At 39.6% G+C, this 27,377-nt stretch overlaps 1 protein-coding gene across 1 annotated transcript in view; it reads right to left on the reverse strand.

The window, feature by feature from the left end:
- The window catches only part of AHRR (aryl hydrocarbon receptor repressor), a 63,042-nt gene extending 38,709 nt beyond the window's left edge, over positions 1-24,333 (reverse strand). The window contains exons 1-2 of the mRNA XM_053983010.1: positions 24,272-24,333; positions 18,036-18,217 (exon numbers count right to left, since the gene is read on the reverse strand). Of these exons, the coding sequence (XP_053838985.1) occupies positions 18,036-18,217; positions 24,272-24,333 (244 nt within the window). The remainder of the gene's footprint in view (positions 1-18,035; positions 18,218-24,271) is intronic.
- Positions 24,334-27,377: the final 3,044 nt, after the last annotated feature.

Here is a 27,377-nt window from a genome sequence, read left to right on the forward strand (position 1 = left end):
ACTTACTAGCTCTATGCTAAGGAAAATAGGAGTAGTTAGAGGAAGAAAGTGAAAACTACAAATTGCAAAAAGCAAAGATGATCTTGCATGTTTTTTAAAAATGTGAAATTTAACTGGAGGCAGTGTATACTCTAGAGCACACTTTGTTTTAAGCCCAAGAATTTTTCAGAGGAATCACTATGCTGCATCCAAAAAAGGAACACTTTTTCTCCTGCCGGGGCAGATTTGCAGGGAGGAGGCTCATTTCTGCCTTGCTGGTCTGGCAGGCAGCAGAGCTCTATTCCTCTGATCAAGAGATCACTTTCATAACCACTTTTCTGAGGTCACAAATGAGTCTGCTGCAGTCACGCAACCCCTCGCCTACCAGAGCTTACTACAATGCAGGTTCACGGAAGCTCTTTAAAGAGGCAGCACATCCTTTCAGCCCTCACAAATATAAGGCACACACACATGTATTATCATATGGGATTCCCCTAAATATGCTGTGGGACTGTTTTATTTCAGTTTGATCGGGGAAGAAACATATAGCTTAAAGTTTTATGTGGAAGGAATGTTGTTGCCTGAGTAGAATTAAATAAAACTGAAGCTAAATAGCTCTACAGTTCTTTTAAATGATACTGGCACCTTTTGCAAATATTTAGTTAGCCTCTTCCTTTGTATTGTCTTAAAGGTCCATTGTCGTCAAACAGGTGCTACTGTGAACTATGTTAATTAAGATATTTAAAAGTCATGGTAAACAGTCAAACAAACATTAGATTCAATAACCAACAAATATGATTGCTCTGAATTAAACATTGCCCTGCCACACTGTTAGAAACACAACAATATGGAAATAGTAAACCAGGAAACAGGCTTATGAATTGACTCTGAAGGAATACTATGAAATTACAACAAGTTCTAGTCAGAGCTTGTTCCTAGGTCAGAAAAGTCTACTTTATTTTAGCCAAGTATCGCACAAACTACCAATATACACTGATATAGTTATCAGTAGCAATAGAGTGATCTGTTGTATGGACATGCCTTGCAGGTGATAGCTGGGTGATAAGAGGCAGTGGGGAATTTAAAGAAAAAAGTTAAAAATATTTTTTCCTCTTATGATAAGTCAACTCTACCCAAAGAATGGGGGGTTTGGCCTATTTTCACAAGCAGTTAACGCTATGAAAGCAACTGTTGTTGTTTCATCATTAATTGTTTGCACTAATTACCTGAAATAAAGTTTTCAAAAGCTGTTAAATTACACTGAAGCCTACAATTAAAAAAAATTATGATGGCTATAATGCTTATTGATATTTTGTGAGGATTACTGTGCAGACACATTTCATTTAATGGCAGCACAAACAGGCTCGCCCAAACCAGCTTTATAATCCAGCTTAAATAAAGTAACAATAGGAATGAGGGCACAGCACTAAGCCTGTTGAGGACTCACAGTGTGGGATGCAGCTTGCACTGTCCTGCAAGTTCATTGCTATTATTAGACACACTAAACAGGTGAAAGCTTGTTGAGGTGTGCCCATACATGCCACAGACAGTTTCAGGGATTCTGGAGATGCACCCACAGGCTATTAAATACCCTTGGCTTCATCCAGAACAAGGGATTTTTACACTTTAGGCTTGACCTTGGTGTGTATCTTCACCCAGCAGTGGGAGAGGCCCCCTCTCATCTGCATTGCAGTTTCTCATTGACACAAATGACATCCCAGACCAGCTTTGATATGAAATTAATGACACTCCAAAATTGGCCTTATCTCTGCTCCAGGTCTGGCCTATATTTATGGAGAGGAATTAGGTTGGAAGCTGGACAGAGAATTGTGGCTTTACTGCTGGTGGACCTCACTGTCAGAGCTCGGTGCACTCACATCATAGAGGCAGGCTTAACCTCAGGTGCTGAGCATCACTGCAGCTTCTCAGCTCAGTCAAAATGTTGGTGCAGGTGGTGAGACAGAGACACCAGTCTATAAAGGGAGGGTGTTGACAGCCTCTAGAGTGACCTCTAACAGTACTAGGGCAGACAAAGCTGCAGGCATTTTTGAAGATAAGTCACACTTTCAAAGAGTTCTGAGACTACTGAAGATGTTACCTTTAGTCTTATGTTACTGATTTGTGCCCATTCACTTATCACTGCAACAACTTCCCATGGAAATGAAAAATATACAGGATCAACTCTTGCCTAAACAGACTTTGTCCTTGTTTATGAACTTTGGCTGAAGCACAAAAAGTTTATCTAGAGAAAAACAGCACTGGATACTAATGCAAGTATTTAATTAACATGGCAATTTTTCCTTTCTAGCTATGGAAAGAGTTACGTGAGAATGCTGCTGGGCTACCTTACCTATACAAACAAATTACACTGTTCTTCTGGAGGCAGTTGGCAAAGAAATCATTGCTAACTGAAGGAATGACTTGATGTATGGGCATTTGAGGGTAAACAGCTGCTAGAATTCTGCTGCTCAGCTCTGTTCTGCATGCCAGTCTGGCCACAGAGGCACTTCTTGCCTTTCCGAGAGTCCTTTTTATAACCCCTATTATATGAAAGTAAAATATCTCTAATCTTTTTTCAAGAATATGACCTCTCCTACTCAAAGACAGTGTGGTCAATTGCTCCATTTTCTAAGGAGATGCAAGCAGGCAGCTAACACATGTGTCTAAGTCCCACTGGATCTGCAATTCTAGAGGAAGAACTAGTCAGTAATTTAGTATAGTGAAATCAGGATAAACAATGACTTCTCATATGCCAACTTCCAAATAATAATTGCAAGCTTTCCTCGCTCCCTCCAAGGCTCCTAATATCTTGCACCTGATAGTTGAAAGATCTGTACATAGAAGAGAACATGCATCCAGTAATTTGGATTAGCTGCAAACCTGCCTATATATATATATATATATATTTTTTTTTTTTTTAGTTCTTTTGTGGAGCACTTTATTTAATCTGAAAATTATACAGAGAAATTAATTTTTGTGGAGGATTTTGTTTAATCTGAAAATTATCCAGAGAAATGTAATAGAGTTCACTGATACCCCAACTAATAATCCAAAATCAAACCATTTCAGATTAGTGTACCATAAATCATTTTCAATTAATAAATTGACTTTAAATAGTTACTAAGAGATATTCTTTCATTAGAAATAGGCTTAAGTACTGTGACAAATTACTTAAAGTTAATTAGTTATTAGACTCAAACCTAAGGCTTCCTGAATAACTTGGTTATAAAAATTACAGCAAGCTTACTCACAAAATAGCTTCTACCCTCACCCTCTTCCTTCTGCCCAAACATACTGTCCATACTTGAAAATGGCCAGATTTTGTCTGGAAGAGGAGGAAAAGAGCGCTTTGCTACTGCAGTGTAAATTAAGTTTTATCTTGGTCAGAACCACTGCAGGATGCCTGGAAATACGTTTGTACTAGGCAGACCGAGAAGGACAGCAAATACTGCAGCTGCAGGAGTTAGTTTAAAATCAATTGTTGAGTTATTTTTCACTAGCTGTGGCTGAGCCTTCCACATGAGCCTGTTCTAGCACAGCATAGCCTCTGCCTGATGTGGAGAATGAGGGGAGAAGCTGGAGTGCCTAACAATTGCACTCCAGCCACGGCAACAGAGCCGGGAGTTGATGGAGTCAAGGCAGGATGGGGCAGGCTGGGAACGGGACAGCTGGAACATTCTTCTGCCTGATGTATTTTCCATTGGCCAGATGTTCCCCAGTTGACATGAGCTGCGAGAGGCTGCATGTGCCACTCCCGGAGGGTGTTCTGACCCCTGGGAAGCACTAAAGAGGCCCAGGCCTGCCCAGCATTGAGGAGGCACAAAGGTATTTCGAAGCTCTGATCCTCTCTTCTCCCACTCGGTCCCGGTGCCAAGTGCAGCTGTGGTGCGGGAACTCAGCTGTGGCGCAAGATTCGTTTTGTACATTAACCCGATGAGCTACGGTACCATCTGAGACCAACATGCAGCTAATTGCTGTGGGAACAAAACTTTGAATTTCCTGACCTATTCAAAGTTTGAATTTCCCACTCACTCCACACTCCCGTACTAACAGATGGTATACAGGGTGTAGCTTCAAAATTTCCTTCATCAGAGCATATGCAAAGACAAGAGGAGATTAATTGCACATCCCTGGAAACCTGCCCTTTATTTGCAGAATGGTGAAATTCGAAATAAGTCAATTAACATGCCCAAGCAGTCCCCATCTTCCACGCAGATAGTGCTGGCTGAAACTCTTCCGCCCAAGCTATCCCTGCCATGTGGAGCTGGAAAAGCACTGGTTACAGGAGCTGACTCATCAGCTGACTAGCCCACAACCTCAGCCACAGAGGACCAAAAATGCTGGTAGTGGCATGAAGCGTGTGGGTGGGAGCAAGGAATAAGCAATCATCTGGCAGCCTAATGCAGAAGGGAGGGTTGACAACAAGCCATTATTTATTCCCCCCTCCCGCCCTAAGGCTCATCCCTCTGCTTCAGTGATTCTCATCATCTTGACGCTGTGGTAGGGCTCTTTGTAGGGGAGGGAATGGAAGGTACATCCCCTCCCTGTGGCCCATGCAATGAAAGCATCAGCAGGCTATCTGAGCTCACCACACCCAGATCTCTTAGGGCAAAAGGCCCTCATGGTGGAGTAATGGAAAAGAGGTTTGCCTGGTCCTGCTTTCACCCAATAGGAGACTAAAACAATGTCTTGCTGGGAAAAAAAAAAAAAAAAAAAAAAAAAAAAGGACATCATTGCTTTCCCACTAAAGTCAGTTACTGGAGAGGAGGGATGGAGATCCAGTTCTGGAATGGCAGATAGCAGATGTAACCAAAATTTTTAGGAGCGGAGCAAGGAATATAGAAAAAAAAGGGAGAATGTTGTAGCAAAGATGCGAAAAGACAAGGGCAAAAAAACCTATATGGAGAAAACAAGAAAATCTACAGAAGAGGAAGATGCAAAAGAGAAGATTTAACAAGAAGTTAGGTGGATTATCACTAAAAAGGCTGCCAGAGGAAAAGAGGTGGAAGGGAAGTCACCAAGTTATACAATAAAAATAAAAAGAAAAAAGAAAACTGAAAACTGGCAGATTTAATTAAAACTTAACATGAAAGTACCCTAATAAAGTCCCCCAAATTGTTCATATGTATCACATTATCTCCATCTAGATCTAAGTTAACTTTTGAATGTTCATTCCCTCCAGCAGACTTCACCACTGCTAATCTGGCTATAATATGGTCAATTGGTCCCCGTTTTAACTAGCACAAAATATTCTCTAACCAAATTATTGGTGTGGTGATGGTGTGAAGTCACACCTCCCAGTCTTTAACCTTTTCAATGGCATTTTTGTTATGACTCTGAAAAATACATTTAATTTCAGGCAATGTGTTTTTGAAACACTGGGCCAGATTTTGAAAGCCTGGCTTGTATTACTCCACTAATGCCAAGGTTAAGCAAAACATAGTAAGAAATTAAGGACATGACCAGTTGTCTTTATGTTTCCTCCCCAACCAAACTTGTTGTTTTCTGAGAAGAGGATTTTTGCCCAAATTTTGCCTACAGTAGGTCTTTCCTGGCAAATTGCCTCAGTGGAAAGGAGATTAAGTTTCTCAATGTCCTCTTTGCTTGGAAACTTTCTGTTACATTTCCCAGTCTCCAATACAGGCAGCTCAGGGCACAGGAATCTACAGCTTGAAAGTCTTCCCCAGCAAGTTTTTCACATGCTGTTGTATTGGCACTTGGCAAGAGAGTGATGAAGAGGCACAACACTGTAGTTTGCAGCTTTTCTCTGGCTGGAAAAACCGCACTAGTTGAACATAATCTTCAGAGAGTCAGAAGACAGAATATCTGCTGAAGCTACAATATCTAAAGTAAGCAAGCTGACCCCTGTGTGGAGATTGTGACTTGACTTGACTAGATAAAGACAAGATAAATAAATTCCTCCTTTCCAAATGACCTCTTGGAACTCAGTGTCTCTGCACTAAGTGTTGCTGCAAGGGGTACATTTTCTGTCCAGAAACTGACCTCTCCTCCCTGCTCATGCTTACAGGGGTGACAATCTCAGCCACCCTACTGGTTTTAAAGATAGTATCGGCTACTACCATGATACTTTTAAGGTATGATGGCAAAGTAACCTTCAAATTGACATTGTCTCTGCTTTCCTAACCATATGTTGGCAGCAACAAATGTAGGGTGCATCACTGTCCTGAAATGATACGGCACTTACTTACTGCCAGACTTATTAAAAATTTCTAAAGTGCTTGCTAGCATCAATAAAAATGAAGCATGTATGTTGCAATGTGCAATACCTTCAGACTCTCTGACGTGTTACTGAGAATGTTTGGCTCAGAAGAAAGAGCTCTTCCCTTAGGGGGACATACAGAACTGCATTGCTAGGGTTTAATACAGTTCTGGTGGTCCTGAAGAAGTGCTGAAAGCAATGAAAACCTCTATAACCCATAGTAATTTGAGAGCATTCTGCACCTGGCATGACTGCACCTCTAAGAATTATTAATTTCAAACATTGCTAATTTCCTCTTACAAATATTACTTGTTGTGAGATATACAGCCTTTTCCTATATGCCGCAGTGTAGATGCAGTGTAGAAAAAGCATGGAAAGAAGAAATGCAATTTCATTTTTCTCCATGTACTGTTATGGTCCTTTTAATTACATATTAGAATATTCTCCACATAAATCCTTACATTCACCAGCTCAAGATACATTATTAAGGCTGAATTATTTATCCTCTCAAGAAATGCTTTCATAAAGCATTATTTATTGTGCCATTTTCCCGTACAAGTTTTGTAGGGGTCATTTGATGGCACAACACTGGCTTGATAAATTATTTGGAACAAAATATAGAGGGTTTGTGACAGGTTTTCACTGACACTGATATACAACATAATACCAACATACAGAAGATAGCATTTTCTGCACAGATATTGAAATAGTCAGGGGAATAGATGTTTTGCCTGTATGCAATTAGTAAAGTGGTTATAAAGTTGTCAATGGACTAGGAAAAAAAACAACTTAAAATATATTGTGTTTTGATTTAGCTCTGATCTTTGCTTGTTTTCAGTCTCCTTAACTTCTTTCAGCTGTTTCCAATATGTAAGTAGCCAATTTATATTGCAGGTCCAGAGGTAAATGGGAATAGTGGACATTTACTTATTATAACAAATATTTACTTCCTATGTACCTTCAACTTGATATATTCCATGCAGATATAAAGAGGAAATGCATTGAGGGGATTTCAATAGAATTTTAGGGACACAGTAAGTTCATTTGATATGTACTTTGGCAAGACTGTTGTATAGCATCAAACTTTCAAAAAAGTAATGATGAGCTTCTTTAAAAGAAGTTTCTGAAGTCTGCTTGTAACTTCTCTTACTGAGCATCTAAGTTTGCTGATATGCATTCTGCTTCTACTCAATGTCAAGATTTTAGCAAATTTGTCAGTTGTATTATCTACAGTATTGCACCAAAAAGTGTAATAAAATTAAAACTGGACTTCCAAAGGGAAACCTGCTGTGCCTCATCTAAAAAATCTTGCTTTTCATTTCATGGTGGGGAACTTTCAGAGCACTGACTAATATGTTACTGTTACATTAGGTAGAGAAGATAATTATCTGTGTTAGTCATATGGGATTTTCTTTCTAATGAAATGAAAAAGACACTAAACCAAATACAATTAGATGAAGACAAGTCCTTCAGAGTGATCCATTGAGCCAAACTGTAGGATTATCACATAGCAAAGTGAGGCAAGCTTTTCAGAAAACAGCCCCCTACTCGTATTTTATATGGCTCAGGGGGAACCTTATCACTCTCTATAGCCACTTGAAAGGAGAGTGTAGCCAGGTGTGGGTCAGCCTCTTCTCCCAGGCAATCAGCGACAGCATGAGAGGACACAGTCTTAAGCTGCACTTAGGGTGGTTCACTTCTTCACTAAAGGGTCGTTAAATTTTGGAATGGACTGCCCAGGGAGGTGGTGGAGTTACAGTCCCTGGAGGTGTTCAAGAAACAGCTGGATGTGGCACTTAGTGCCATGGTCTAGTTGACAAGGTGGTCATCAGTCAAAGGCTGCACCAAAGGTTATGGGATGACCTTGGAGGTCTTTTCCAAATGAAATGATTCTGTGATTTTGTGATCTGCATTGTATCAGAGTTCTCTGCAGAGCTTTACTCTGTGCTGTAGCCCTAAAGTCAGCTGCAGGAAAGTGAGAAGGGAAGCTAGAAGGACAATCTCCCACACTATTCACTAGCTGAAAACTATTTGTCTTCTTTGTCTTCAAAGTCTTATGCAATTACAATATGCCAAATGAACTTCAGTGTTCTGTTGGATAAGAGGTATTGTCTTTCCTTTAAAACATATCTGTATTTAAAATGAGAAACAAAGTAAATCATTTTCTTGACAGTAAAAATACATGCTTCCTCTCAGAGATGGTAATCGCTCATGAAGCTGAGAACAAGTGTAAACCAAGCCAAAGTTTATGCCTGGGGGAATGCTTTCCTTCCCATCCGTTGCATAATTGATAAGGACAAAACTATTGCTAGTATCTTCTACAGTCACTGAAATTGCTAGCAAGTTCTGAAGTAAAAATGCCATTTTTCTTGTGATGAAAACCAGTCTTGTTTCCATATCCAAGGAAAACATGGTTTACAGTGGAACTAAAGTCCAAGTTTTTCCTCAGTCTCCAAGATCTCAACATAATTTAACTCAAGAGAATTAGATCAATGAAAGTCCATTACTTGTAGTTCAGGATAATGGAATCTGAGCCATGCAGGACTGTGAGAGTATTTCAACAGCTGGTACCAGGCTGGGCCAAGAAGGGCCTTAGCTGCAGAGCAGGGATTAAGCAAGCACAGTGCACAAGGAGGATGCACACCAATGACTACAAAAGACAGTGTTTATATCAGTCTCCTGGATTAGATGGACACAGATTTTTCCTTGCCACTTGCATTTACCACATTGAGTTACACATCCTTGCCACATTCATTTACATCTATGCGACATGAGATGCATGGTGTGAGTTAAGCAAATTCACTGAGCACAAAAGCCTACCAAATCAAAATGGTTAAGAATGACTGAGCAAGCTGGAAAAAGGTGAAGACCTACACTCAATGGCTCGCAGTATTTTGGGGACTTCCCCTAGCATTGGAGCAATGTAGAAGCTGTGGTTTGTGGGAACACCTATAAAATCAGGCATCGTGTGTGTGGCTGGTCCTGAGTGTACTTCAATTGTCGGTAGAAACAGTGGAACTCTTCCAGTGCCAAATACCCTCAGGAGAAATCTAACAAAGATTCCCCTCATGTCACTTGTCATTTCCAGCTCTCAGGTTTTTCTAATCAGTCTTGATAATAGCAAGAGAAACATTGAAGCCTACAGGGATGTTCATTTGGATGGCATCCAGCAATAGAAAAGTTGTATGAGACACAGATCCAGAATTACAAGAGGAAATTCTGCAAGAAGAATGATGGTGTGTTTCCCAAGGACAGCATAAAATCCATATAGTCCAGTCTTTCTTATGCAGGTGACTTAATCAGTCTAACAGCTCTGAGTTTGTAATAGCTCTGGTAATATAAACAACCCACAGCGCATGACACAAGCACCGAGGAGCACCAGGAAATATCTGAAACTTATTTGTAACTGGAACTAAGATCCTTCATTTGCCATTACTAAAAAAAAATAAGTATTGAATTTAGAGCCAGTCTCAGAACATGACATTGAACATAGTGTTGCACAGATGAGTTCCCTTGATCTTCAAAGGTTGTGGGAATTCAAGCAATTTAAATTTGTCTTGTTCTTCCTGAGTATAGGTTCATTCTGAAGTAAATCCTCCTTGTAAATCAACACTGGTCCTAGAAAATCCATCTTGTTTGCAGGAAACTAAAGAGAAAGCTTGCCAGGAGGAGGTCCACACTATTACAAGACAGCAAGAGCAGATGCAGTTCTCCTCCAAGAGTCAGCAAAGGTTTTCCAAGGACAGAGAGATCTCCAGGTTATGCAAGAGGACCTGTAGTACATAACAGCCTCAGTTATTTGTCACATGGAATGAATGGTGTTCCCAGGAAATGAGGGGAAGAGAAAATATTGACCCATTAGTATAAGCAATATGTCCCAATAAAATGGTCTCCCTGGTAATTAAATATATTCAAAAATCTAGTCAAAATAATGTTTGAAAATGGGTAGTGTGGAGGAGATTCAATTTGCAGTGGGTTCTCTAGAAAGAAGTCCTGCCAGATCTCAGGGATGGATGAATGCAGCTATCCTGCTTAAGGTCACCTCTAGTAAATTTCACTGATGTAGTATTTTAGCACTTGATTAGACAATGATTTGCAGACAGTAGGTCTTCCTTAAATGATTTGCTTATAAACCACTTATGCAGAAGAACAGATTTTCCTTTTTTCGGTTGCTGTATTGCTAAAAAGATGGTAAAATTAGAGAGCAGAAGAGAGTGAAAAATGGTTCTTTCATGAACAGTCCATTTTTGGCCAAACACTCCAAATATTGGCACAATTTGAATACGCCAGTTCAACACAGCCACAGGAATAACCTTACCTGTTGCCCACTCTGACAATGAATGTTTCTTTTCAGTACAAACCATTGAATATGCTGTCCTAAGAAACCTAAACTACCCAAATGTTTACAGTCTAATTAAACTACGACTGTGGACTACAGCAATATATATGCTAAAGACATTTTGTATGTGTTCAATAAAGAAAAGTCCTCATTTCTCTTCTAAGAAAGAAATCATTCAGATATTCAGTTTCAGAGGTCAGGACTGGGAATGCTCTAACTCAGTAGAAGATGTCTTTAAAAACTCAAACTTCTAATTGTTAAAAAACTCAAATACATAGGGGAATTCTTGACTCAAGGTAAAAGCTTCCACCCTAACTAATCAGAGGAACACAAATTGAATCCTTGATTTGTGTCTCAAAGTATAGGTTTCATTTTAAAAAAACAGAAGTTTGAGGATAATCTGAAAGCCTCTAATTATTTACATAATGAAAATCAATATATAAGTCATACCAAGAAAAGTTAGGTGGGAATGAAGAGATGGAATCAATGAGGTATAGTTTCCTCCTTCTTCTTCTTCTTGTTGGTTTAGGCATCTTATCCTGCTCTTATAAATCTTCCTTATAATATTTATTGCTATTTCAGATTTTTTATTATTTTATTTTTCCTATATCTGTTCTAAATACATCCATTATAAAGGACCTGGAGAGAGTCCAGAGAAAGGGCACAAAAATGATGAAGAGACTAGAGCACTTCTATGAGGAGAGGCTGAGAGAGTGAGAGAGCTGGAACTCTTCAGCCTGGAGAAGGGAAAGCTCAGGGTGGATCTCATCAGAGTGTATAAATACCTAAAGGAAGGGTGGAAAGAACAGCAAGATTCTTTTCAGAAGTGTCCAGTGACAGGATCAGAGTAAACAAGTACAAAGTGAAACATCTCTCTGAACATCAGGAAACACATTTTCACTGTAAGGATGACCAAGCATTGGCTGAGGTTGCCCAAGGACACTGTGGACTCTCCACCCTTGAAGATATTCAAAAGCCATCTGGACATGGACCTGGAAAACTGGTTCTCAGTGACCTTGCTTGAGCAGGGGGCTTGGATCAGGTGACCTTCAGAGGTTCCTTCCATCTTCAACCCATCTGTGAATCTGTGATTCACTAAGACTATGATTTTAAATTTAAGGGAAAGCTTCAGGCTACTGAAACTGGATTACAAATGAAAGATGAATTTTTCCCATAGAAATGAATCCAATATAGGTCATAGCTGTAATAGTTAGCTCAACCATATGAACTTAGTTTAAGAATCAATTGAATCTTGTAGAAAAATTTGCCATGCTTATGTAAAGTAAAATCTAAACAAAATATATTTATACCAAAGAAGCAGAATTTGTCATTCCAGGAAAAAAAATAATTACTGAGAGTTTGAAAAGAAAACTCTGGGAAAACAGAATTATTAGGAAGAGATGGTGGGGTAGAAAGAGATGCCTGAGAACCACAGTACATGCACTGCAGAGGAACCTTGGAACCTCAGATCAGGAGCTTTGGTTCAGGTAGGCAGCACTCCTACAGCACTGTTGAGTAGCATTACATTGCAGATTATGTATGCACTGAAAGCAAGATCACTCTGTGCTTCTGTAACCATCTCAGCTTTTAAAACCTTAAATTTCTGTGTCGCTGGAGTGTCATGCATGTCACACCAGAAACAGGTCTGCAGTGGGGGCTGCAGCACTAAATATTCAATTATTACAGTAAATAATAGCCTAAGGGGTCTAAGGAATGAACCCAAGGAATCTCAGTCACAGCAGTATGATTCTGACCTAGGAGAGTAACAGGCATGGACACTGTAGGAGGAGAACAAAGCTGGAACACACTGCAAGTAATTGAGGATACTGAAAATCAGGCCAGCTGGGAGGAATCCTTTGTTGCTTTCTTCTTAAAAGGGATAAATTCAATTTCCATTAAAGAGAAACATTGATGGGAATTGGATCACACCAAACACATAGATGAGTAAAAGGAAATGACCCACTAACATAAATGCTAAATCAGAAGAAAGACAGAAACCACGCAGTATGTGCTACCCTGTCAGAAAATGGGAAAAATAAAAAAAACTAAAAAAAAACCTATATCTATGTGTGTATATATATATATATGTATATATATATATATATATGTATGTAAGAGGTTTAATTGAAGGGGAGAAATGGGTTAGAAAGAAATAGGGCAGCTTGGTGAAAGTGGCCAGGAAATCCTGGAATCAATGGTTCTTGCAGCAGCAGCAGCAATCCGAGCCACAGCATTGGAAAATAGAGGACCAACAGGAGGAAGACCTCAGTACACCTGGAAAAATCTCAGAGGACACATATCTAAGGGAAATAGAAGCTGGATGTTTTTTCAGTGAATCAATATATAGGAGATAAGTGTAAACCGTCTCAGGGGCAGTGAATAATGGGAAATGTAAGAAAAGACCGCCCTAACAAAATCTTGAGTTCTTCAGTGACTGGAAACTCACAGAAAATCTCATTTAAAAATGAATAAAATAAAGGACAAATGTATAAGAAGAGAAACAGAAAAGCCAACGTACGGTATCAGATGTAGCAAGGAAGGGAAGGTTATGAAAAACATTTCCCAACCATACGAGGTTGGGAAAATAGATTTCTGCTACTCAGCAGAAGGGGAGCTACAGACAATGAAAACAAAAAAGTTTAGTGTTTATTGCTTCCTTTTGCTTCCATCTGCTAGGATCACCTTCATGGCTGTAAAAGCTGAGGTGCCACAAGAAATGGAAACAATTTTTTTTTCCTACAGATGAGGGGCTTAAACTGAAGCAAGAGACTTCCAGCTTGGATTTTAGGGATCGTAAAGGAAGGTATTAAATCAGCCATGTTACAGATTTGCAAAAATATTAGACAATGACCCTCAGGTTAAGGCATAGCTTATTCTTTACCTAGGAAGGTTCACTACAGGCTTGTTTCTTAAAATTTTTAATTCTACATGGAAACAAATGAACTAACTTTTGTAGACAAATTTCTCAAACTCTACTGTAATTCAGTTTACAATCCATATATAACTTTAGTCTAAGGCAGGTCAAACAACATGTTCAACTGTCAACATGCTTAACTGTCACTAATCTTGCAAATATCAGGATTGCAGTTTAAATATAAAACTTACAGAAACTTTTAAGATATTTATTCACAGAGTTCCATATTTAGTCATCCATATTTAGTCATCCATAAATCTATCTGATTTTTAGCTTTCAAAATCAAATGAAGTCTGGAAGTAAATAAATAAATACAGAGAAAGCTCTGAAGTCTGCAATAAACACAGAGATTCAAAATAAGACAGAAGGGAGATTTTTGTCAGGAAAGCACTGCTTTTGTGCTTGCATGCACGTCTCTGTTTTTGAGTATGTATATGTGTGTATGCAAAAAATGTCCAGATGGGCAAAATAACAAGCTATTGAATTAAATTATGCTTTATATAAATTATGTAGTAAAGGATTTAAAATAAAAAAAATTCATCCATATTGAGGTCTCTGCATTTCCCATCTAAGGCTCAACATTATCAGAAATGCTTTTGGCCAAAAGGTCTAACATAACTGAGTGAGATGTCGAAGGGAATGTTTGAGTGGAATTTGAGTATTGATACAAGGTTAGTTACACTAAGAACTGGAAGATGAGGCGCTATATAGCCCTAGTTGTAACTGTGTTGGTCTATCTCAATTGTCATAGCTCGTTTCCTCACAAGGACAGGGAAACATAAGTTAGCTCTCTCTCAGAAAGGACCTGAGCTGTTAAAAGGACAAGGTGCTACTCTTCTGACATTTATTTACTAAACCGTTACCTGTACTAGAAGGGAACAAGTTAAACAACCAACAAAATGGGGCTGGTTTTGAAGTGGAGCAAGACCACCATTTCCCCACCAGTGGAAAAAACTGAGAAATAAGAAGTACTAAAGGATGTGTCATCAAGAGTGGTAAAGGAAGACAGACTACAACTAACCGAGATGGAACATGTCCAAGACAGAGGCCCAGCAAACTCAAGTGGTCACAGACACTAAGTGCCACTCCATGCTCACAGGAGCCCCACCCAAAGCAAACCTTTGTCAGGGCCAAATGACAGTCACAGTTTCCTGTAGCAGTTGATGTCTCTCAGTCATCAACTAAACCTGGTTCAGACCCAGCTGCCTCACTCACAAGATCCGGTGAGATTGGAAGGTTATTGCTGCAAGCCATTTTGAAGTGCTTATCAGGAAAATGCAAAATGACTGAATGCCTGTAGCTTGGGGGGAGCAGGGCTATTAATAGAATCTCTGCCAACTGATAACAGAGATATGAAGAATCTTAAACAAGTAGACAGCAAAAAGAAAACATTTCTAAGAATGAGGGAGGGAATTCACCACAATGACTTACACTGAATCCTAGAAATATCTGTCTCAACAGCCAAGTCTAAATTTTGGAAAGGAAACAGTCCTTTGCTTAAATCGCTTAAGTAAGATGAACTGGTCATATGCTTCAAGGTGCTACCCTCTAATGGTCACTAAAATGGGAATAAATGACTGATGGATGTTCGCTCTGCACTAATACCCAATTCTCTGCAAAACCATTTTCACACTTGAGGTCAATATGGTGAGGTTACTCCCTCCAGTTGGCTACTGATCTTCATAAACACGTTTGTGCTGCACACTGACTGTGGCAGAGTAGCTACTAAAAGGACACCTAGTGGTAAATAAATGAGTGTGCCCAGAAACCGCTGGCATTGCTGAAGGTGTGCCACTGTAATTGGCATGGGAATTGCTGACCTGTTACGGGTTGAATATGCAATGTCACATATGAACTTAACATGTCAAGTAATTAATTTATTTTTTTAAATGGCAATCAATAGTCTTTAAAGCATGTTTTAAAAACCTGAAATTTAAGCTTAACTTCATCAAAACTCAGACAATAGTTTTTTTAAACAAATGATGCACAATACTGTCTGTCACACACTACAAAATTGATTGTACTGAATCTCAACTCTATCCACTTTAGGTATATTGGATAGCTGAACAGAACCCATTACAGACATGTTTTGCTTGATATTCAAGCCAAATTTCATCTTGGGCATCGTCATTCCTTGGTTCCTCCACTGTGCCACTCTAAAATATCCTGAACAATTCCTTCCCTTCTTGTCTTTTCCTCCTGTGAAGACAAACAGCTGGAGAATATAAATTGAGCTAATTTATTTTTTTTGGGGGGTTGTTTGTTTGTTTGTTTGTTGATCTTATTTTGCCCATGCAACTTTATAGTCACTTCTTGCCTGTGTTTATTCCCAATCCTTTAATATGTACTAATGCCCTTGTGACCAGGAGATGCCCACAACAGAAAGCTCTATTCCAGATGGAGTCATTCTGGTCTCATGCAGAGAGGGATTATAACTTTCCTGTGTAGTGACATGCTGCCTCTGGGCAAACAGACCAAAATCCACACTTAGCTTTCTTGTTTATGTCAACATACCGTATTACAGACATGGAACAACTTGTTGACCACTCTCCTTCTTTGGTTATTGTTTTTATGTTCTCTGTTCCAGGTTTGTCTTTTCTATTGAACACCAGTTTCTTTGGATTAATTTTCCCTGAGTGAATTAGTACAGATTTACTAAGCCATTTTTCCAGATACATTTTTTTATCCAATTTTCTAACATCTCTGTATGCCACTGGTCTGTTCTCTGTCCTCAGAATGTTTATAAGCTCCCAATTTAGTGTCATCCTTTGATTTAAAAAGCCACAAACAATTAATTTCTGCTCTTCTATCCTCTTTCATTACAACAAAAATTGAAATGCTGGGATGAATATGTTTGTTTGCTTTTTTTAGGTGACTTGCTACCAAAGCTTTTACTTAAAAATAAAAAAACCCAAACAGATTCTGCCTTTTTTCGCCATAATTACAAGAAAGTAGATCGTGATGTTCATGAGGGATGCGGCAGATTCTACCCTTACCTAAACTTTTGCAACCATTCCTCACACAGCTCAGTTTCCACAGCTCACCTCTCCTCCACTCCACCCTTCTGAAGCTCCAGCCTGCTCTCTTGTCTTAAAATGGCATGTAGTTTCCTTCCTTTACTATAAACAATGCTTTCTGTAACCTTAGTTTCATGATGTAAACATTTAAAAATAAGAATGAAGGGAACACAAACTATGTGTTCAATTAGGTAATTTGGGGATTAAATTAAATGAAATCTTTTAAAACATGAAACACAGAACATTTCAACATAATGCACCCTGGCTTTACTTGTTTTCCTTTTATCTCTTTATCCCTTTAAGAAAAGGAGACAATGGATCTTAGAAACTCTGGCAGAAGAGTAGCAAAGGCAGCTGAAGAGATATTATTGCTTGTGAATGCAAGACAAACGAAAGTCAGGCTTAGAGGAAGAGGCCATAGCACTCAGGTATGTGTTTAAAGGGAAAGAGAGGCACTCCGTAAACTGCAGGATGCTGGAGGCTGGGCAGCCACCCGCCACAGCTGACACGAGATGCTCCTGCTATCAGTGATATCACCCTTTGTAATCTCATGTCAACCTCATAAAATGCCCTGCAGTCTGCCAAAGTCTTTTCAATCTGGCATTTCTTTTGTACTAAAATGCATTTTAAAAGCAATAAGGCAACCAACAGATATTATTCTTTAGTTAAAGACAAAAAAAAAATTAAAAAAATATATATGTGCACACTGTGCATCATAAAAAGTAGTAACAGTAAGAAATAATAAAGAGTAATAAAGGAAAAATAATGTCCATAAAAATACTTCTGTTTATTTTTGCAGTCCACCTATAAGTTTTGGTCAACTATACCCCTTCATACACAGGACTTTTTTCCTTTTTTTTTTGAAAACAACTCTAGAGAGAATTTCCATTATTAAATCACTAATCTGGATTTTGCTCTTGTGAACTCCTCAGCAACAGAAGAAACTCAAAATATCTTCAGATTTGGAAGAATTCTTTTTATGTGCATCTGCAAACGCACATTAGGCTTTCACTTTGCATTGTACCAGACAGCTATACAAACAAAGCATAGCCTAGTACAGCTTTATTCAGCACTTTAAACTTTGAATCTCTCTTGTCCTGAAAGACAGTGATCATGTTGGCTTTTCAAGTGAACCCATTTCCTCCTGGCATACAGCAAACATGGGTAATACAGCAGTTGGTTGTCTTTCACATTGTACCTAAACAGGCGTTTTGAACTTTCATAATGCCAGCATCAAATAGAGAACTCAAACTATAACAGGTATTACATTTGCCCCAAACTTCTTTCCTAGTTTAGTGATTCTTTCCCAGTTGTGTTTTCCCATTTTATAAAGCCTGCTGATGAAAGATGGACATTATCCCACTATTTGGTGAAAAACACACAAACTATATAAGAGGAAATGAATGAAATTTCCAATGCAACATCCCATGCAAAAAATAAGTTCAGCAATATATTTTTCCCCCTGCCTTTATCAATATAATAACACTTGTTAATTTTACTAGTACAAAGCAGCAATAAATAAGAGGAATACTTTCAATGGCATGCTGAGATCTTAAGAAAACCTACCTTGAAAGAAACTTTTGACTCGGAGATAGCTGACACTAAGGCGCAAGACGGAAAGTTTGTCCAGCTTTGATACGATGTCAGGTGGGAAAGGAAGGAGGCTGGCCAGGTGGTCCAGTTCCGCATTCAGACGGTCTCTGTGTCTCTTTGAAGGATTTGATTTTTCATTCCCAACTGCAGGCCTTCTGTGGTGGAGAACACATCTTCAATTACCTGTTTTACTTCCAGAGACTGAGATGCTGTATGCAATTAACTGATAACAGGAATACTTTGTTAAGCTTCTATGAAATTCTTTAAAGTCTCTGTCCTATGACAAAAAGAGATTTACCATTCTGCATTTGCCATGGTGCAAAGACACAGACTTTGTCTTCTCTTTTCACATCAGGCAAAAGTGAAGAAGTGGTATCTTTTACTCAGGACCTCTCACCTTAGGGAGATAGGTGCTATCTTCATGTTCTAGTCAATATCAGGAAAAACAATTTCTCGTCTTTGTTGTACAAATGAGGGGCAGAACAGCAGGGGAAAATTACCGTGACTAATGCGTGAACCCATTCAATACCCACTGTATTCATTCAAAGCATCTTAGTTCTCTCCATTTAATGACTCAAAGTAAACCTGTGGGTCAGGAGATAATTAAGAAAAGAGTCTGTCTTTAGACATGAGTTTAAAAAGTATGGAAGGCAAGGTGAAGAGACATCCTTTCCTCAAGCTCAAAACTCCTGTATACATTCTCACTTTTACCTTCCTACACCAGTTATAACGAAGATAAGAATTTAGTTTCTTGAGAAGATTGATATTCGTCACAAAACATAGAGATTAAAGTTGTCAGCTTTCTAGGCCAAGCAAGTCCATCCCCATTTTGTCTTCCTCTTATGTAATGGACAGTACTAGAGAACCTGGAATAGCTGCTAACTGAAAACCTCTTAAAACAAATCAGATACGAAAAATTCATTGCTACTTTTGAGAACCTCACTTCAAGAGAACAACATCAGTGGACAGAATGGATAGAAAAAAAATGAGTTAGAATAATATTTTTTTTATTTTAGTGAAAATACATAATTTCTGCTATTTCATTCAAAATTGCCAATACTTATATATGGTTCTTCAATAACACAACGAGTTGCTTCCAAACACATGGAGAAGATTTTGCTGATTGGGATAAATGAACTACTTTCCTATATTAGGGAGAGGAAATATGAGAATAAATAATGCAATCAACAAAGAAGGAATAGTGTTTCTTACTTTTTCTGAGTTAACTCTTTTTTGCAGTAAACCTTGGGGCTCAGCCAGCCTATGACACCAAAAGGATGTCTGATCTATGGAGGGCAGTAATTTTGTGGGAGAATAGCCTACAGCTGAGCAGAAGCTAAAGAATATAAGCTTTGCTAATCAGTCTTTACATCTGACAAACCAGCTGAAGCAAGGAAGCAATGTAGGACAGAAGAAATTAATTCCAATAAGGAAAATTAAGCTGATGAGTTCAAGAGGTAAAAATCGTCAAGAGTAACATGAAATAGAAGTTGTTCAAGCCTATTTACCACAAAAAATAGTGACTGCTCTATGCCAGAGAAGAATGGTTTGAAGCAATTAAGTGGTCTGCCCTTGTACTGAGTACAAGGAATAGTTTTCAGAAGATGGCAAAGAATACAGGAGAAAGTTTGGGACAGAGTCTTCCTGAAAACTCAAGGAAATGATTCAGTAAGGGAGTGAATCCAAACAAACAGGGGTTAGATATAAATGGTAGTAAGGTGCCAAGTGGATGTGATTTTAAACAATGTGAGTTCCATGGAAGGCTCAGTTAGCTAGCCATAAACAGAAAGGCACAGGCAGGGAAAATCTTCAGTGGGCTGCTTTGAGGCAAATGAAAATTCTAGCCTTTATTTTGAGCTGAAAGTAGATGGTGCTTGTTGTGTTCGTGTTAAACTCAGGATTGTCAAACTGTAAACAGAGACACAGGAGTCACTCGATGATCCCTCATTTACTCTGCTTTCCATACAACACTGTGTAGTAAAGGAGAACATGTAATTCAAGGAATAAATCTGGCTTTTCTTTCTTCACATTGTTAAACTGCCCAGTAGTAACAAGTACTTGTACCTGTGCAAGACCCACATTAGCAGTCCCTGTATGGTAGGAGCTGTGTGGGAGCAGGTGGGGAGAACATTTTCTGTTCTGGTGGTACACGAGGCATTGAGCCATTTTCTCATGAGTGATTCAGTGTGCCCATGACACACAGACCACCACTAGTGTAAACCAGTTTGGTGAGCTCGCAGAGGAATTTCCTGCAACTACAGCTCTGTCTGCTATTCCCTACCCTCTGCAGAGCCCTACCCTGTTAAGGAAAACTTTGCCCTGAATAAGTTTTATAAGTATGCCACAGTGTTAAACCAGCAGAAGACCTGAGCTGAGAAAGGTCTAATCATTTACCATGACAGCAAGCTTTCAGTAAGAAGGGGAAGGGAAGAGAGACCATGAGATCTCTGAGATAGGCTGAGAGCAAAGTAACAACAGATGATTATCATGAGTGTACTGACCAGCAACCTCAGTCACTGAGCTGTGCTTGGACATTGTATAGGAATTTTGGCAGAGCTGGGCTCCAGTGGCATCCAAGTGAGTGTGGATGTTCACCATCTCCTATGGACCAAAAGGACAGAATGAGAGAAAGCTGCTTGAAGAAAAGGCGGCCCTTTGCCACCTTCTATGTCTCTTCTGCACTTTACAGCAAGGAAAGGTGAAAGCAGAACTAATGGTCAAGAAGACATAAGAAGACCAGCAGAGCAGATGAGAGGTGGGAGAGTGTGGTACCAAGTAAGAGGAAGGGCTATGCCACAAAGGGCCTTAAAATTAGAACTGGGAAGCAGGAGAGAGCTGCACCTCCCAGGGTCTCTGTTTACCCTGGCACTAGCACAGTTCTGGCTGAAGTGGTCATTCTGGAGCAGCAATAGGTACACTCAGAGCTAGGGCAGGTATAGTTGCCTTTAAAGAGCTGTAAAACATTACAAGAAATGTTTTGTAGAGGGTGAGGGTTTTACAAGATGCCAGGGTTTGAGATGAAGCAGTGGCTGAAGTTCTCAAATGGTAACTGACCTGAAGCATTGCCTTAGCACTTTTAAGTATTAATTTCAACACAGTGATTTTAACTTGAGGTTAAAGACAAGATCTCTTTAATTTCCAGATGCGTGAATTACCAGTAAAATGTTAGATTTCCACAGGAAATAAACACTCGGTAGAAAATGTTTCCTTTAGTCAAAATGCTGGCTGCCTGGCTGAAAAGCATATCTGATGGAAAATTTTCAGTCTGTCTGAGCTCCAGGTGTTTGACCCGTGTCCATAAATGCCAGAATTCTTTAGTGTAGAACATTATTAATGGGGCTTGTTTGAAAGTTTTTGGGCACAAGAAAGGAAACCAGCTATGTTTTTAAAATTTTCTTGCATGTATAAAAGGAGAACCTGAACCTCATATGTTACCTGAAGAATGACAAACAAATGAAGATAGTCTCTGCTAGTTCTGTGTAGAATGCAAGACTGAAACATATTAGCTCCTCCCAGTAAAATTTTCCACACATTCATCCCCAGTCTTGTGGGTCTCTGTATTGTCCCATGGAGCTTTTTTATACATTTTGATCACTGTTCTCTAAAACCATCTCAGAATAAAATTCCTGTGCCTAAAAAGCATTAATGAACATAATGAACAATATAATTCTGTTATATCCTGGATTAAAAGCCAGGTGCAGGATCACCACCTGGTTGACAGTCTGATCATGAAGATTATGTAGAGTCAGAGAGTCAGCTTCTTGGGATGCACTGAGGATGAGGAGATATAAATGTCCCAGTTGTTCTGCAGAGGGGAAAGCTGCACCTCTGTCCTTTAAATTCTGACCTTCAAAAACACTAATCTATGAATCCCTATTGAAATCTAGTATCCTGCTCATGCTGAGGCACCTGAGCTCACTTATCCTTTTGTTAAAAGAAAGGCAAATTCTAGAGACTATTTACATTAAAAAGAGAGGAGTGGCCAAAGAACACCCATCAACTTTATTTTCTGTGAAAAATCAGGTTTTACAACTGAACAAATACTCCTCCCAGAACAGATGCCAGTTTCTACCTTGATTCACTGGCAGAATGATAGGGGGGAAAGTACAACAAGGCTGTGGAGGAAAAAGTGTTTTGCTGTAAAAAAAAAAAAAAAAAAAGCTGTAACAAAGATGGTATGACATGAATTAAAATAATGGTTAAATATGCTGCTCAATTAATAGGCTTTGTCTACCCTTCTAAATTCAAGATAAATTATTCAAGGCAGCATGACAGTAATCCCAGAGTCCTGAAATGTCAGTAAGACCAGTAGGAGTGAAGGACACAGACCAGGAAAGGAGCTCTGTCAGCCAGTCGGTCTGGGGCAGTTAGAGCCTTTTTAGAGGAAAGTCCCTGAGTGAAGGAATAAGCACAGGAAAGGCTTACCAGAGACCAAGCCCACAAACAGATAAGGTTTGAGGAAGAGACCAGTGTTGCTAGGAACTGAGAAATCATCCTCAGCAAGTGGTAAGTAACTAACCACAAAAAATGGAGTGCTGTCTCCAGTGTGGGACTTCAGTATTCTAACAATCCAAACGGTTCCCCTTGTTTTAACCCATGTTTCTTAATCAAAATTGTTCATGTCCTGGCTTGATAAGTTCATGCTCAGGTACCTGCACTGCAACATCATAGAAAAGCTATTTTCAAGGCAGCGTTACCTGCAGTGGTTGCCAAGATGAAAACTTGGTTGTGTAAAGTAAGTGAGAATTTTCTTCTGAGAGTATTAAAGCCAAAATTTCCAAAAAGGCTAATGAGGTAATTTCTGTGATTTGTTAGCAGGTAGTTTGCTTAGCCATTCATTTATCTAGAAGTCATCTTTGAGAGGAGTTCTAGCTAGCATGTAAACTCCAAACATAAGCGTAATGTTTCTCAAAGCAACTGCAAGTCTCCTTCCTTTTTCACAAAAGTAATGATCCATAAACAGTTCTGCATAGAGGTAATTTAATGTACTGGAAATGTTCCATCTCTCTTGCAATTGTTATAAAATCAAATATCCACATCCATACTGAAATAGTAGTGCAGAAATCTTACATATATTTTGAATTCAACACTCAGGATTTTTGTAGGAAGAATCATTTGCTTATGGTATTATCTTTGTCTATTGAAATATGATAACAATATCAACAGATGTCATTAAAACATTCAGAAAAACTCCCCTTTGACTTTAGACCAATATGTACAATTTTGAGCCAAGTGGGTTATTTTTAGAAGTTGTGAACAACTGAAAATAGGGAAATCTATTTTAGTTACCTTGTCATCCTTAAATTGTGTGTGAAGGCCACCAGTGCCAGTTCATAATGTTAACACAGTAAAAATGTCTGCTTCATAATCATATAATCAAGTATAACACAGAAAATATGGGATGATTGCATTAAAAAGCTTTATTTCATAGATTGGCTTATGGCATCTGGAACTCATTTACATTTGAGTGATAGCAACCTCTTTTTTCCCCCTCCCATTTCAAGCATCTTGTAGTAACAAATTTCTATTGCATTTCTTCTTTTCCTGCTTTGCCTTCGCATATATAATTCCTCTCTCCCATTTTTCTCCTAATGAAAGTGATCCCACAGTAAATAGAAGTCTGAAAATTATGTGTTCTATATGCAAAGAAGTGACTCACCAGTCTGCTCTTTCGGTTGGCTGAACTGACCCACTTTCCCGGCTCGCACATGTTGGACTTAGCAATGCCCCAAGCAACACTAGGCCCAGGAAAGGGGAAGGGAGGGAGTGCAATGCCAGTGCTCTGGTGCCACTCAACACAAGGCTTCTCAAAAAGCTCCTTGAACAGGCAGCAGGGAGCACGGAAGCACCAAGGCAGCAGCCACCCCTCCAACCCACTGCCCAGCTGACATTTAGTCCGCCGGTGTGTTCTGCCTACAAAAGGGCACTGTCCCTCTCCATGGTAGCACCGTGGCACCCAGCACAACCACCACTGGCTTCCTCCTGGAATACCTAGTGATGGGTAAGGATGGTTTGAGCCAGGCATGGCATTCTTTCTGGAGACATCTTGCCCATGAAAAGCCAGCCTCGCAGCCAAGGGTTTCTCATTGCAGAGAAGAAGATTAGGTCTCTCCTATGTCAGTGGACCATAGGAGGAAGGGAACCCTTCTACCTCATTTCTAGCCTGTACGTTTGGAGGGAGATGCCTCCTGATGAATATGATACTTAACTGTTTTTGAATGGGTTTCCTCCTTTTCCTCCCAGCATACAGGCATTCCCCCGGAGGAATCATGGCTTTGACACTGAAAAACAAAAGGAATAGGTTTCTTAGTTCAGAGGTTTCTGTGTTTCAGACTGCTGTACAAAATGACGGCACTGAGAAAGTTCCACCAAGGAAAATGTTTGTTCCTTGAGTGTGACATTCAGCAACACTAAAAAGCATGGTGGCATTAGTGAAGTTAGAAGCTTACAGCTTATTCAATTTCCTACCTTAATATTATTAGAATATTGATGTTTATGTTCAATTTTCATTTTTTCCAATTAAGTATACTATGCACGATATAAAATGGTTATAAAATACATCCTGTTTACTGGATATCTGAATTTTTTTTCCCTTCCCGGCTCATTTCTAAATTCAGCTAAACAAATAAGAATGAATAATGCTACCCGTCATCTGCAGGGAGGATTTCACAGCTTTTAAAATACACAGGAATATTATCTGCATTACTGACATTGTGACTAGTAGGTTGCAATTATTCAAATCACCATTTCTCCAGATCCTCACATCCTCATTTTTAAAGGCTGGAAATATAGCTGTCGTCAGCTCAAGATGTGACACACAGTTTTGTGGTTAGCACTAGGACCCAATGTAGTGCTGTCTGAGGTGACAATTTTCACACAAAACTTGGTCTTATTGATTTATTTGAGTATGTTAGCCCTAGAGACGTGCAGAGTGGGAAAAAGTCTTAGCATTCAGTCTGTTTAAATCTTTTGGAGATTAGCTGAATATCAAAGTCTCTTGATTTTCTGTCTGAAAGAATATTTTAGTCACGCTGAGTGCTGTTCAACAGTGGGTACATGCTGCCAGAGAGGTTAGTGTATCTCAAGAGTAATTGCCATTTTGTGTAAGATACAAAGTTAAGGGGAACTTCTATGTCACTGAATCAAATCCCATGCTGGTGAACATGTGTGTCATGTAAAGCAAATCATAAACTTGCTGAGATTAATTAAAAAAACCGTTTAGAGGGGCTTTCTTTTTCATTGAAAGACAGCTTTCTGATAACTAGAAACCTTTTGCCTTCCAGCTTAAATTTGTTCATGGTCATTTTATGCCCATTTGTTCTTCTGCCAACATTGTCTTTTAGTTTAAATAGCTCTTCCTCCTCCATTGTGTTTACTCATTGGCATATTTTTAAATATCAGTCATATCTTCAGTCAGCCTTCATTTTTCTATTCTGGGACAACCCAACTCTTATTTCCCTCTCATGTCACAAACTGGTTTTTTCTTCCCATCATTTTAGGATAACAGAATTGAGCCAGTTTATTAAGCAAAATCTAAAATATATTTCATACATGCAAGCACAGCATCCTTTGCTAAATTGAGATACCTTAGGTATGTGTTCCCCTCATCTGGAAAATCAGTTATTGTGTCAACAGACAGCTAGCAGGGTAATTTGTCAAAATTATTTAAATCTACATTCCATTTTTACTCCAGCTAACTACAGCTGTTATTTGTTCTTTCCCTCTGAAAATTCATTCCAAAATGATGCATAATATAGAGATCAGACTAATTGCCTTCTCTCAAATGCAGGTTATGGTGGAAACACCAGTCATTCTTCAGTTGGTGCAGTGTCAGGCATTAGGCTCTTCCAGAAACAGGACTATATTTTCCACTATTACTGGAATAATTTCCTGTGATGTCAGATGGGTGAACTGCCTGTCCAAAGCTGATGAGGGATATGATACTGTGCAATAAATACTGCTGCAGGTTAAGATTATGCCACAGTCTTTGCTTAGATTAAGCCTTCTTACCATCTTTAAAGACCTTGTTAAATAGATTTAATCTGAAAGTCTTTTGGTTTTTGTTTTTTTTTTTTTTTTTTAACAATCTGCCAGTTTTTAAGATTACATCTACCCTCACAGGTTTCCTCCTGGAAGGAAGGAAACTTTAACTTCCTTCAGCTGGAAGTTAAAATGGTGTGGAGATGTCAAAAGAACTGCAGTTTCTTCTGAAACCTTACATTAAAATGTATTTTCTTTGTATTTGTGGTGGACTGACACTGTCTGGATACAAGGTACCCCACCAAACCCACTCTACCACTCCCCTCCTCAGCAGGACAAGGGAGAGACAATACAACAAAAGGCTCATGGGTCGAGATAAGGAAAGGGAGAGATCACTCACCACTTACTCTCACTGACAAAACAGACTGAACTCAGGGAAATTAATTTATTACCAATCAAATCAGAGCAGGGTAATTGAGAAATAAACCCAAATCTCTAAAATACCTTCCCCATACCCCTCCTTTATTCCAAGGCTCAGCTTCACTGCATTTTGTCTACCTCCTTCCCCTGCAGCAGCAGAAGAGGATGGGGAATGGAGGCCATGGTCAGTTCATCACACTCTGTCTCTGCCACTCCTTCCCCCTCAGGGGGAGGACTCCCCACACTCTCCCACAAACTTCTCTAACACAAGTCCTTACCACGGGCTGCAGTTCTTCACAAACTGCCCCAACATGGGCGCAGTCCTTCAGGAACAGGCTGCCCAAGCATGGGTGCTCCTTGGGATCACAAGTTCTGCCAGCAAACCTGCTCCAGCGTGGGGTCCTCTCTCTATGGGTCCACAAGTCCTGCCAGGACCCTGCTCCAGCACAGGCTTCCCATGGGGTCACAGCCTCCTTCAGGCATCCACCTGTTCTGGAGTGGGGTCCTCCATGGGCTGCAGGGATGCAGCTGCCTCACCATGGGCTGCACCATGGACCACAGGGGAGTCTGCTCTGGTGCCTGGAGCACCTCCTCCCACTCCTTCTTCACTGCCCCTGATGTCTGCAAGGCTGCTGCTCTCAGATATTCTCGCTCCTCTCTCTGACTGCAGTTGCAGTTGTGCAGGCTCTTTTCCCCCTTCATAAACACATTATCCCAAAGGCACTGCCATCGTTGCTGGTGGGCTCAGCCCCGGCCAGCAGCAGGTCTGTCATGGACCTACTGCACACAGGGGAAGCTTCCAGCAGCTTCTCACAGCAGGCACCCCTCTAGACCCCCACTACCAAATCCTTGCCATGCAAACCTAATGCAATATTGTAATACTTTTGTGTTCTGAGTCCTTCCTGTCCATAATAT

Source organism: Vidua macroura, chromosome 1, assembly GCF_024509145.1.
Source record: "Vidua macroura isolate BioBank_ID:100142 chromosome 1, ASM2450914v1, whole genome shotgun sequence".
In the NCBI taxonomy this organism is placed as follows: domain Eukaryota; kingdom Metazoa; phylum Chordata; class Aves; order Passeriformes; family Viduidae; genus Vidua; species Vidua macroura.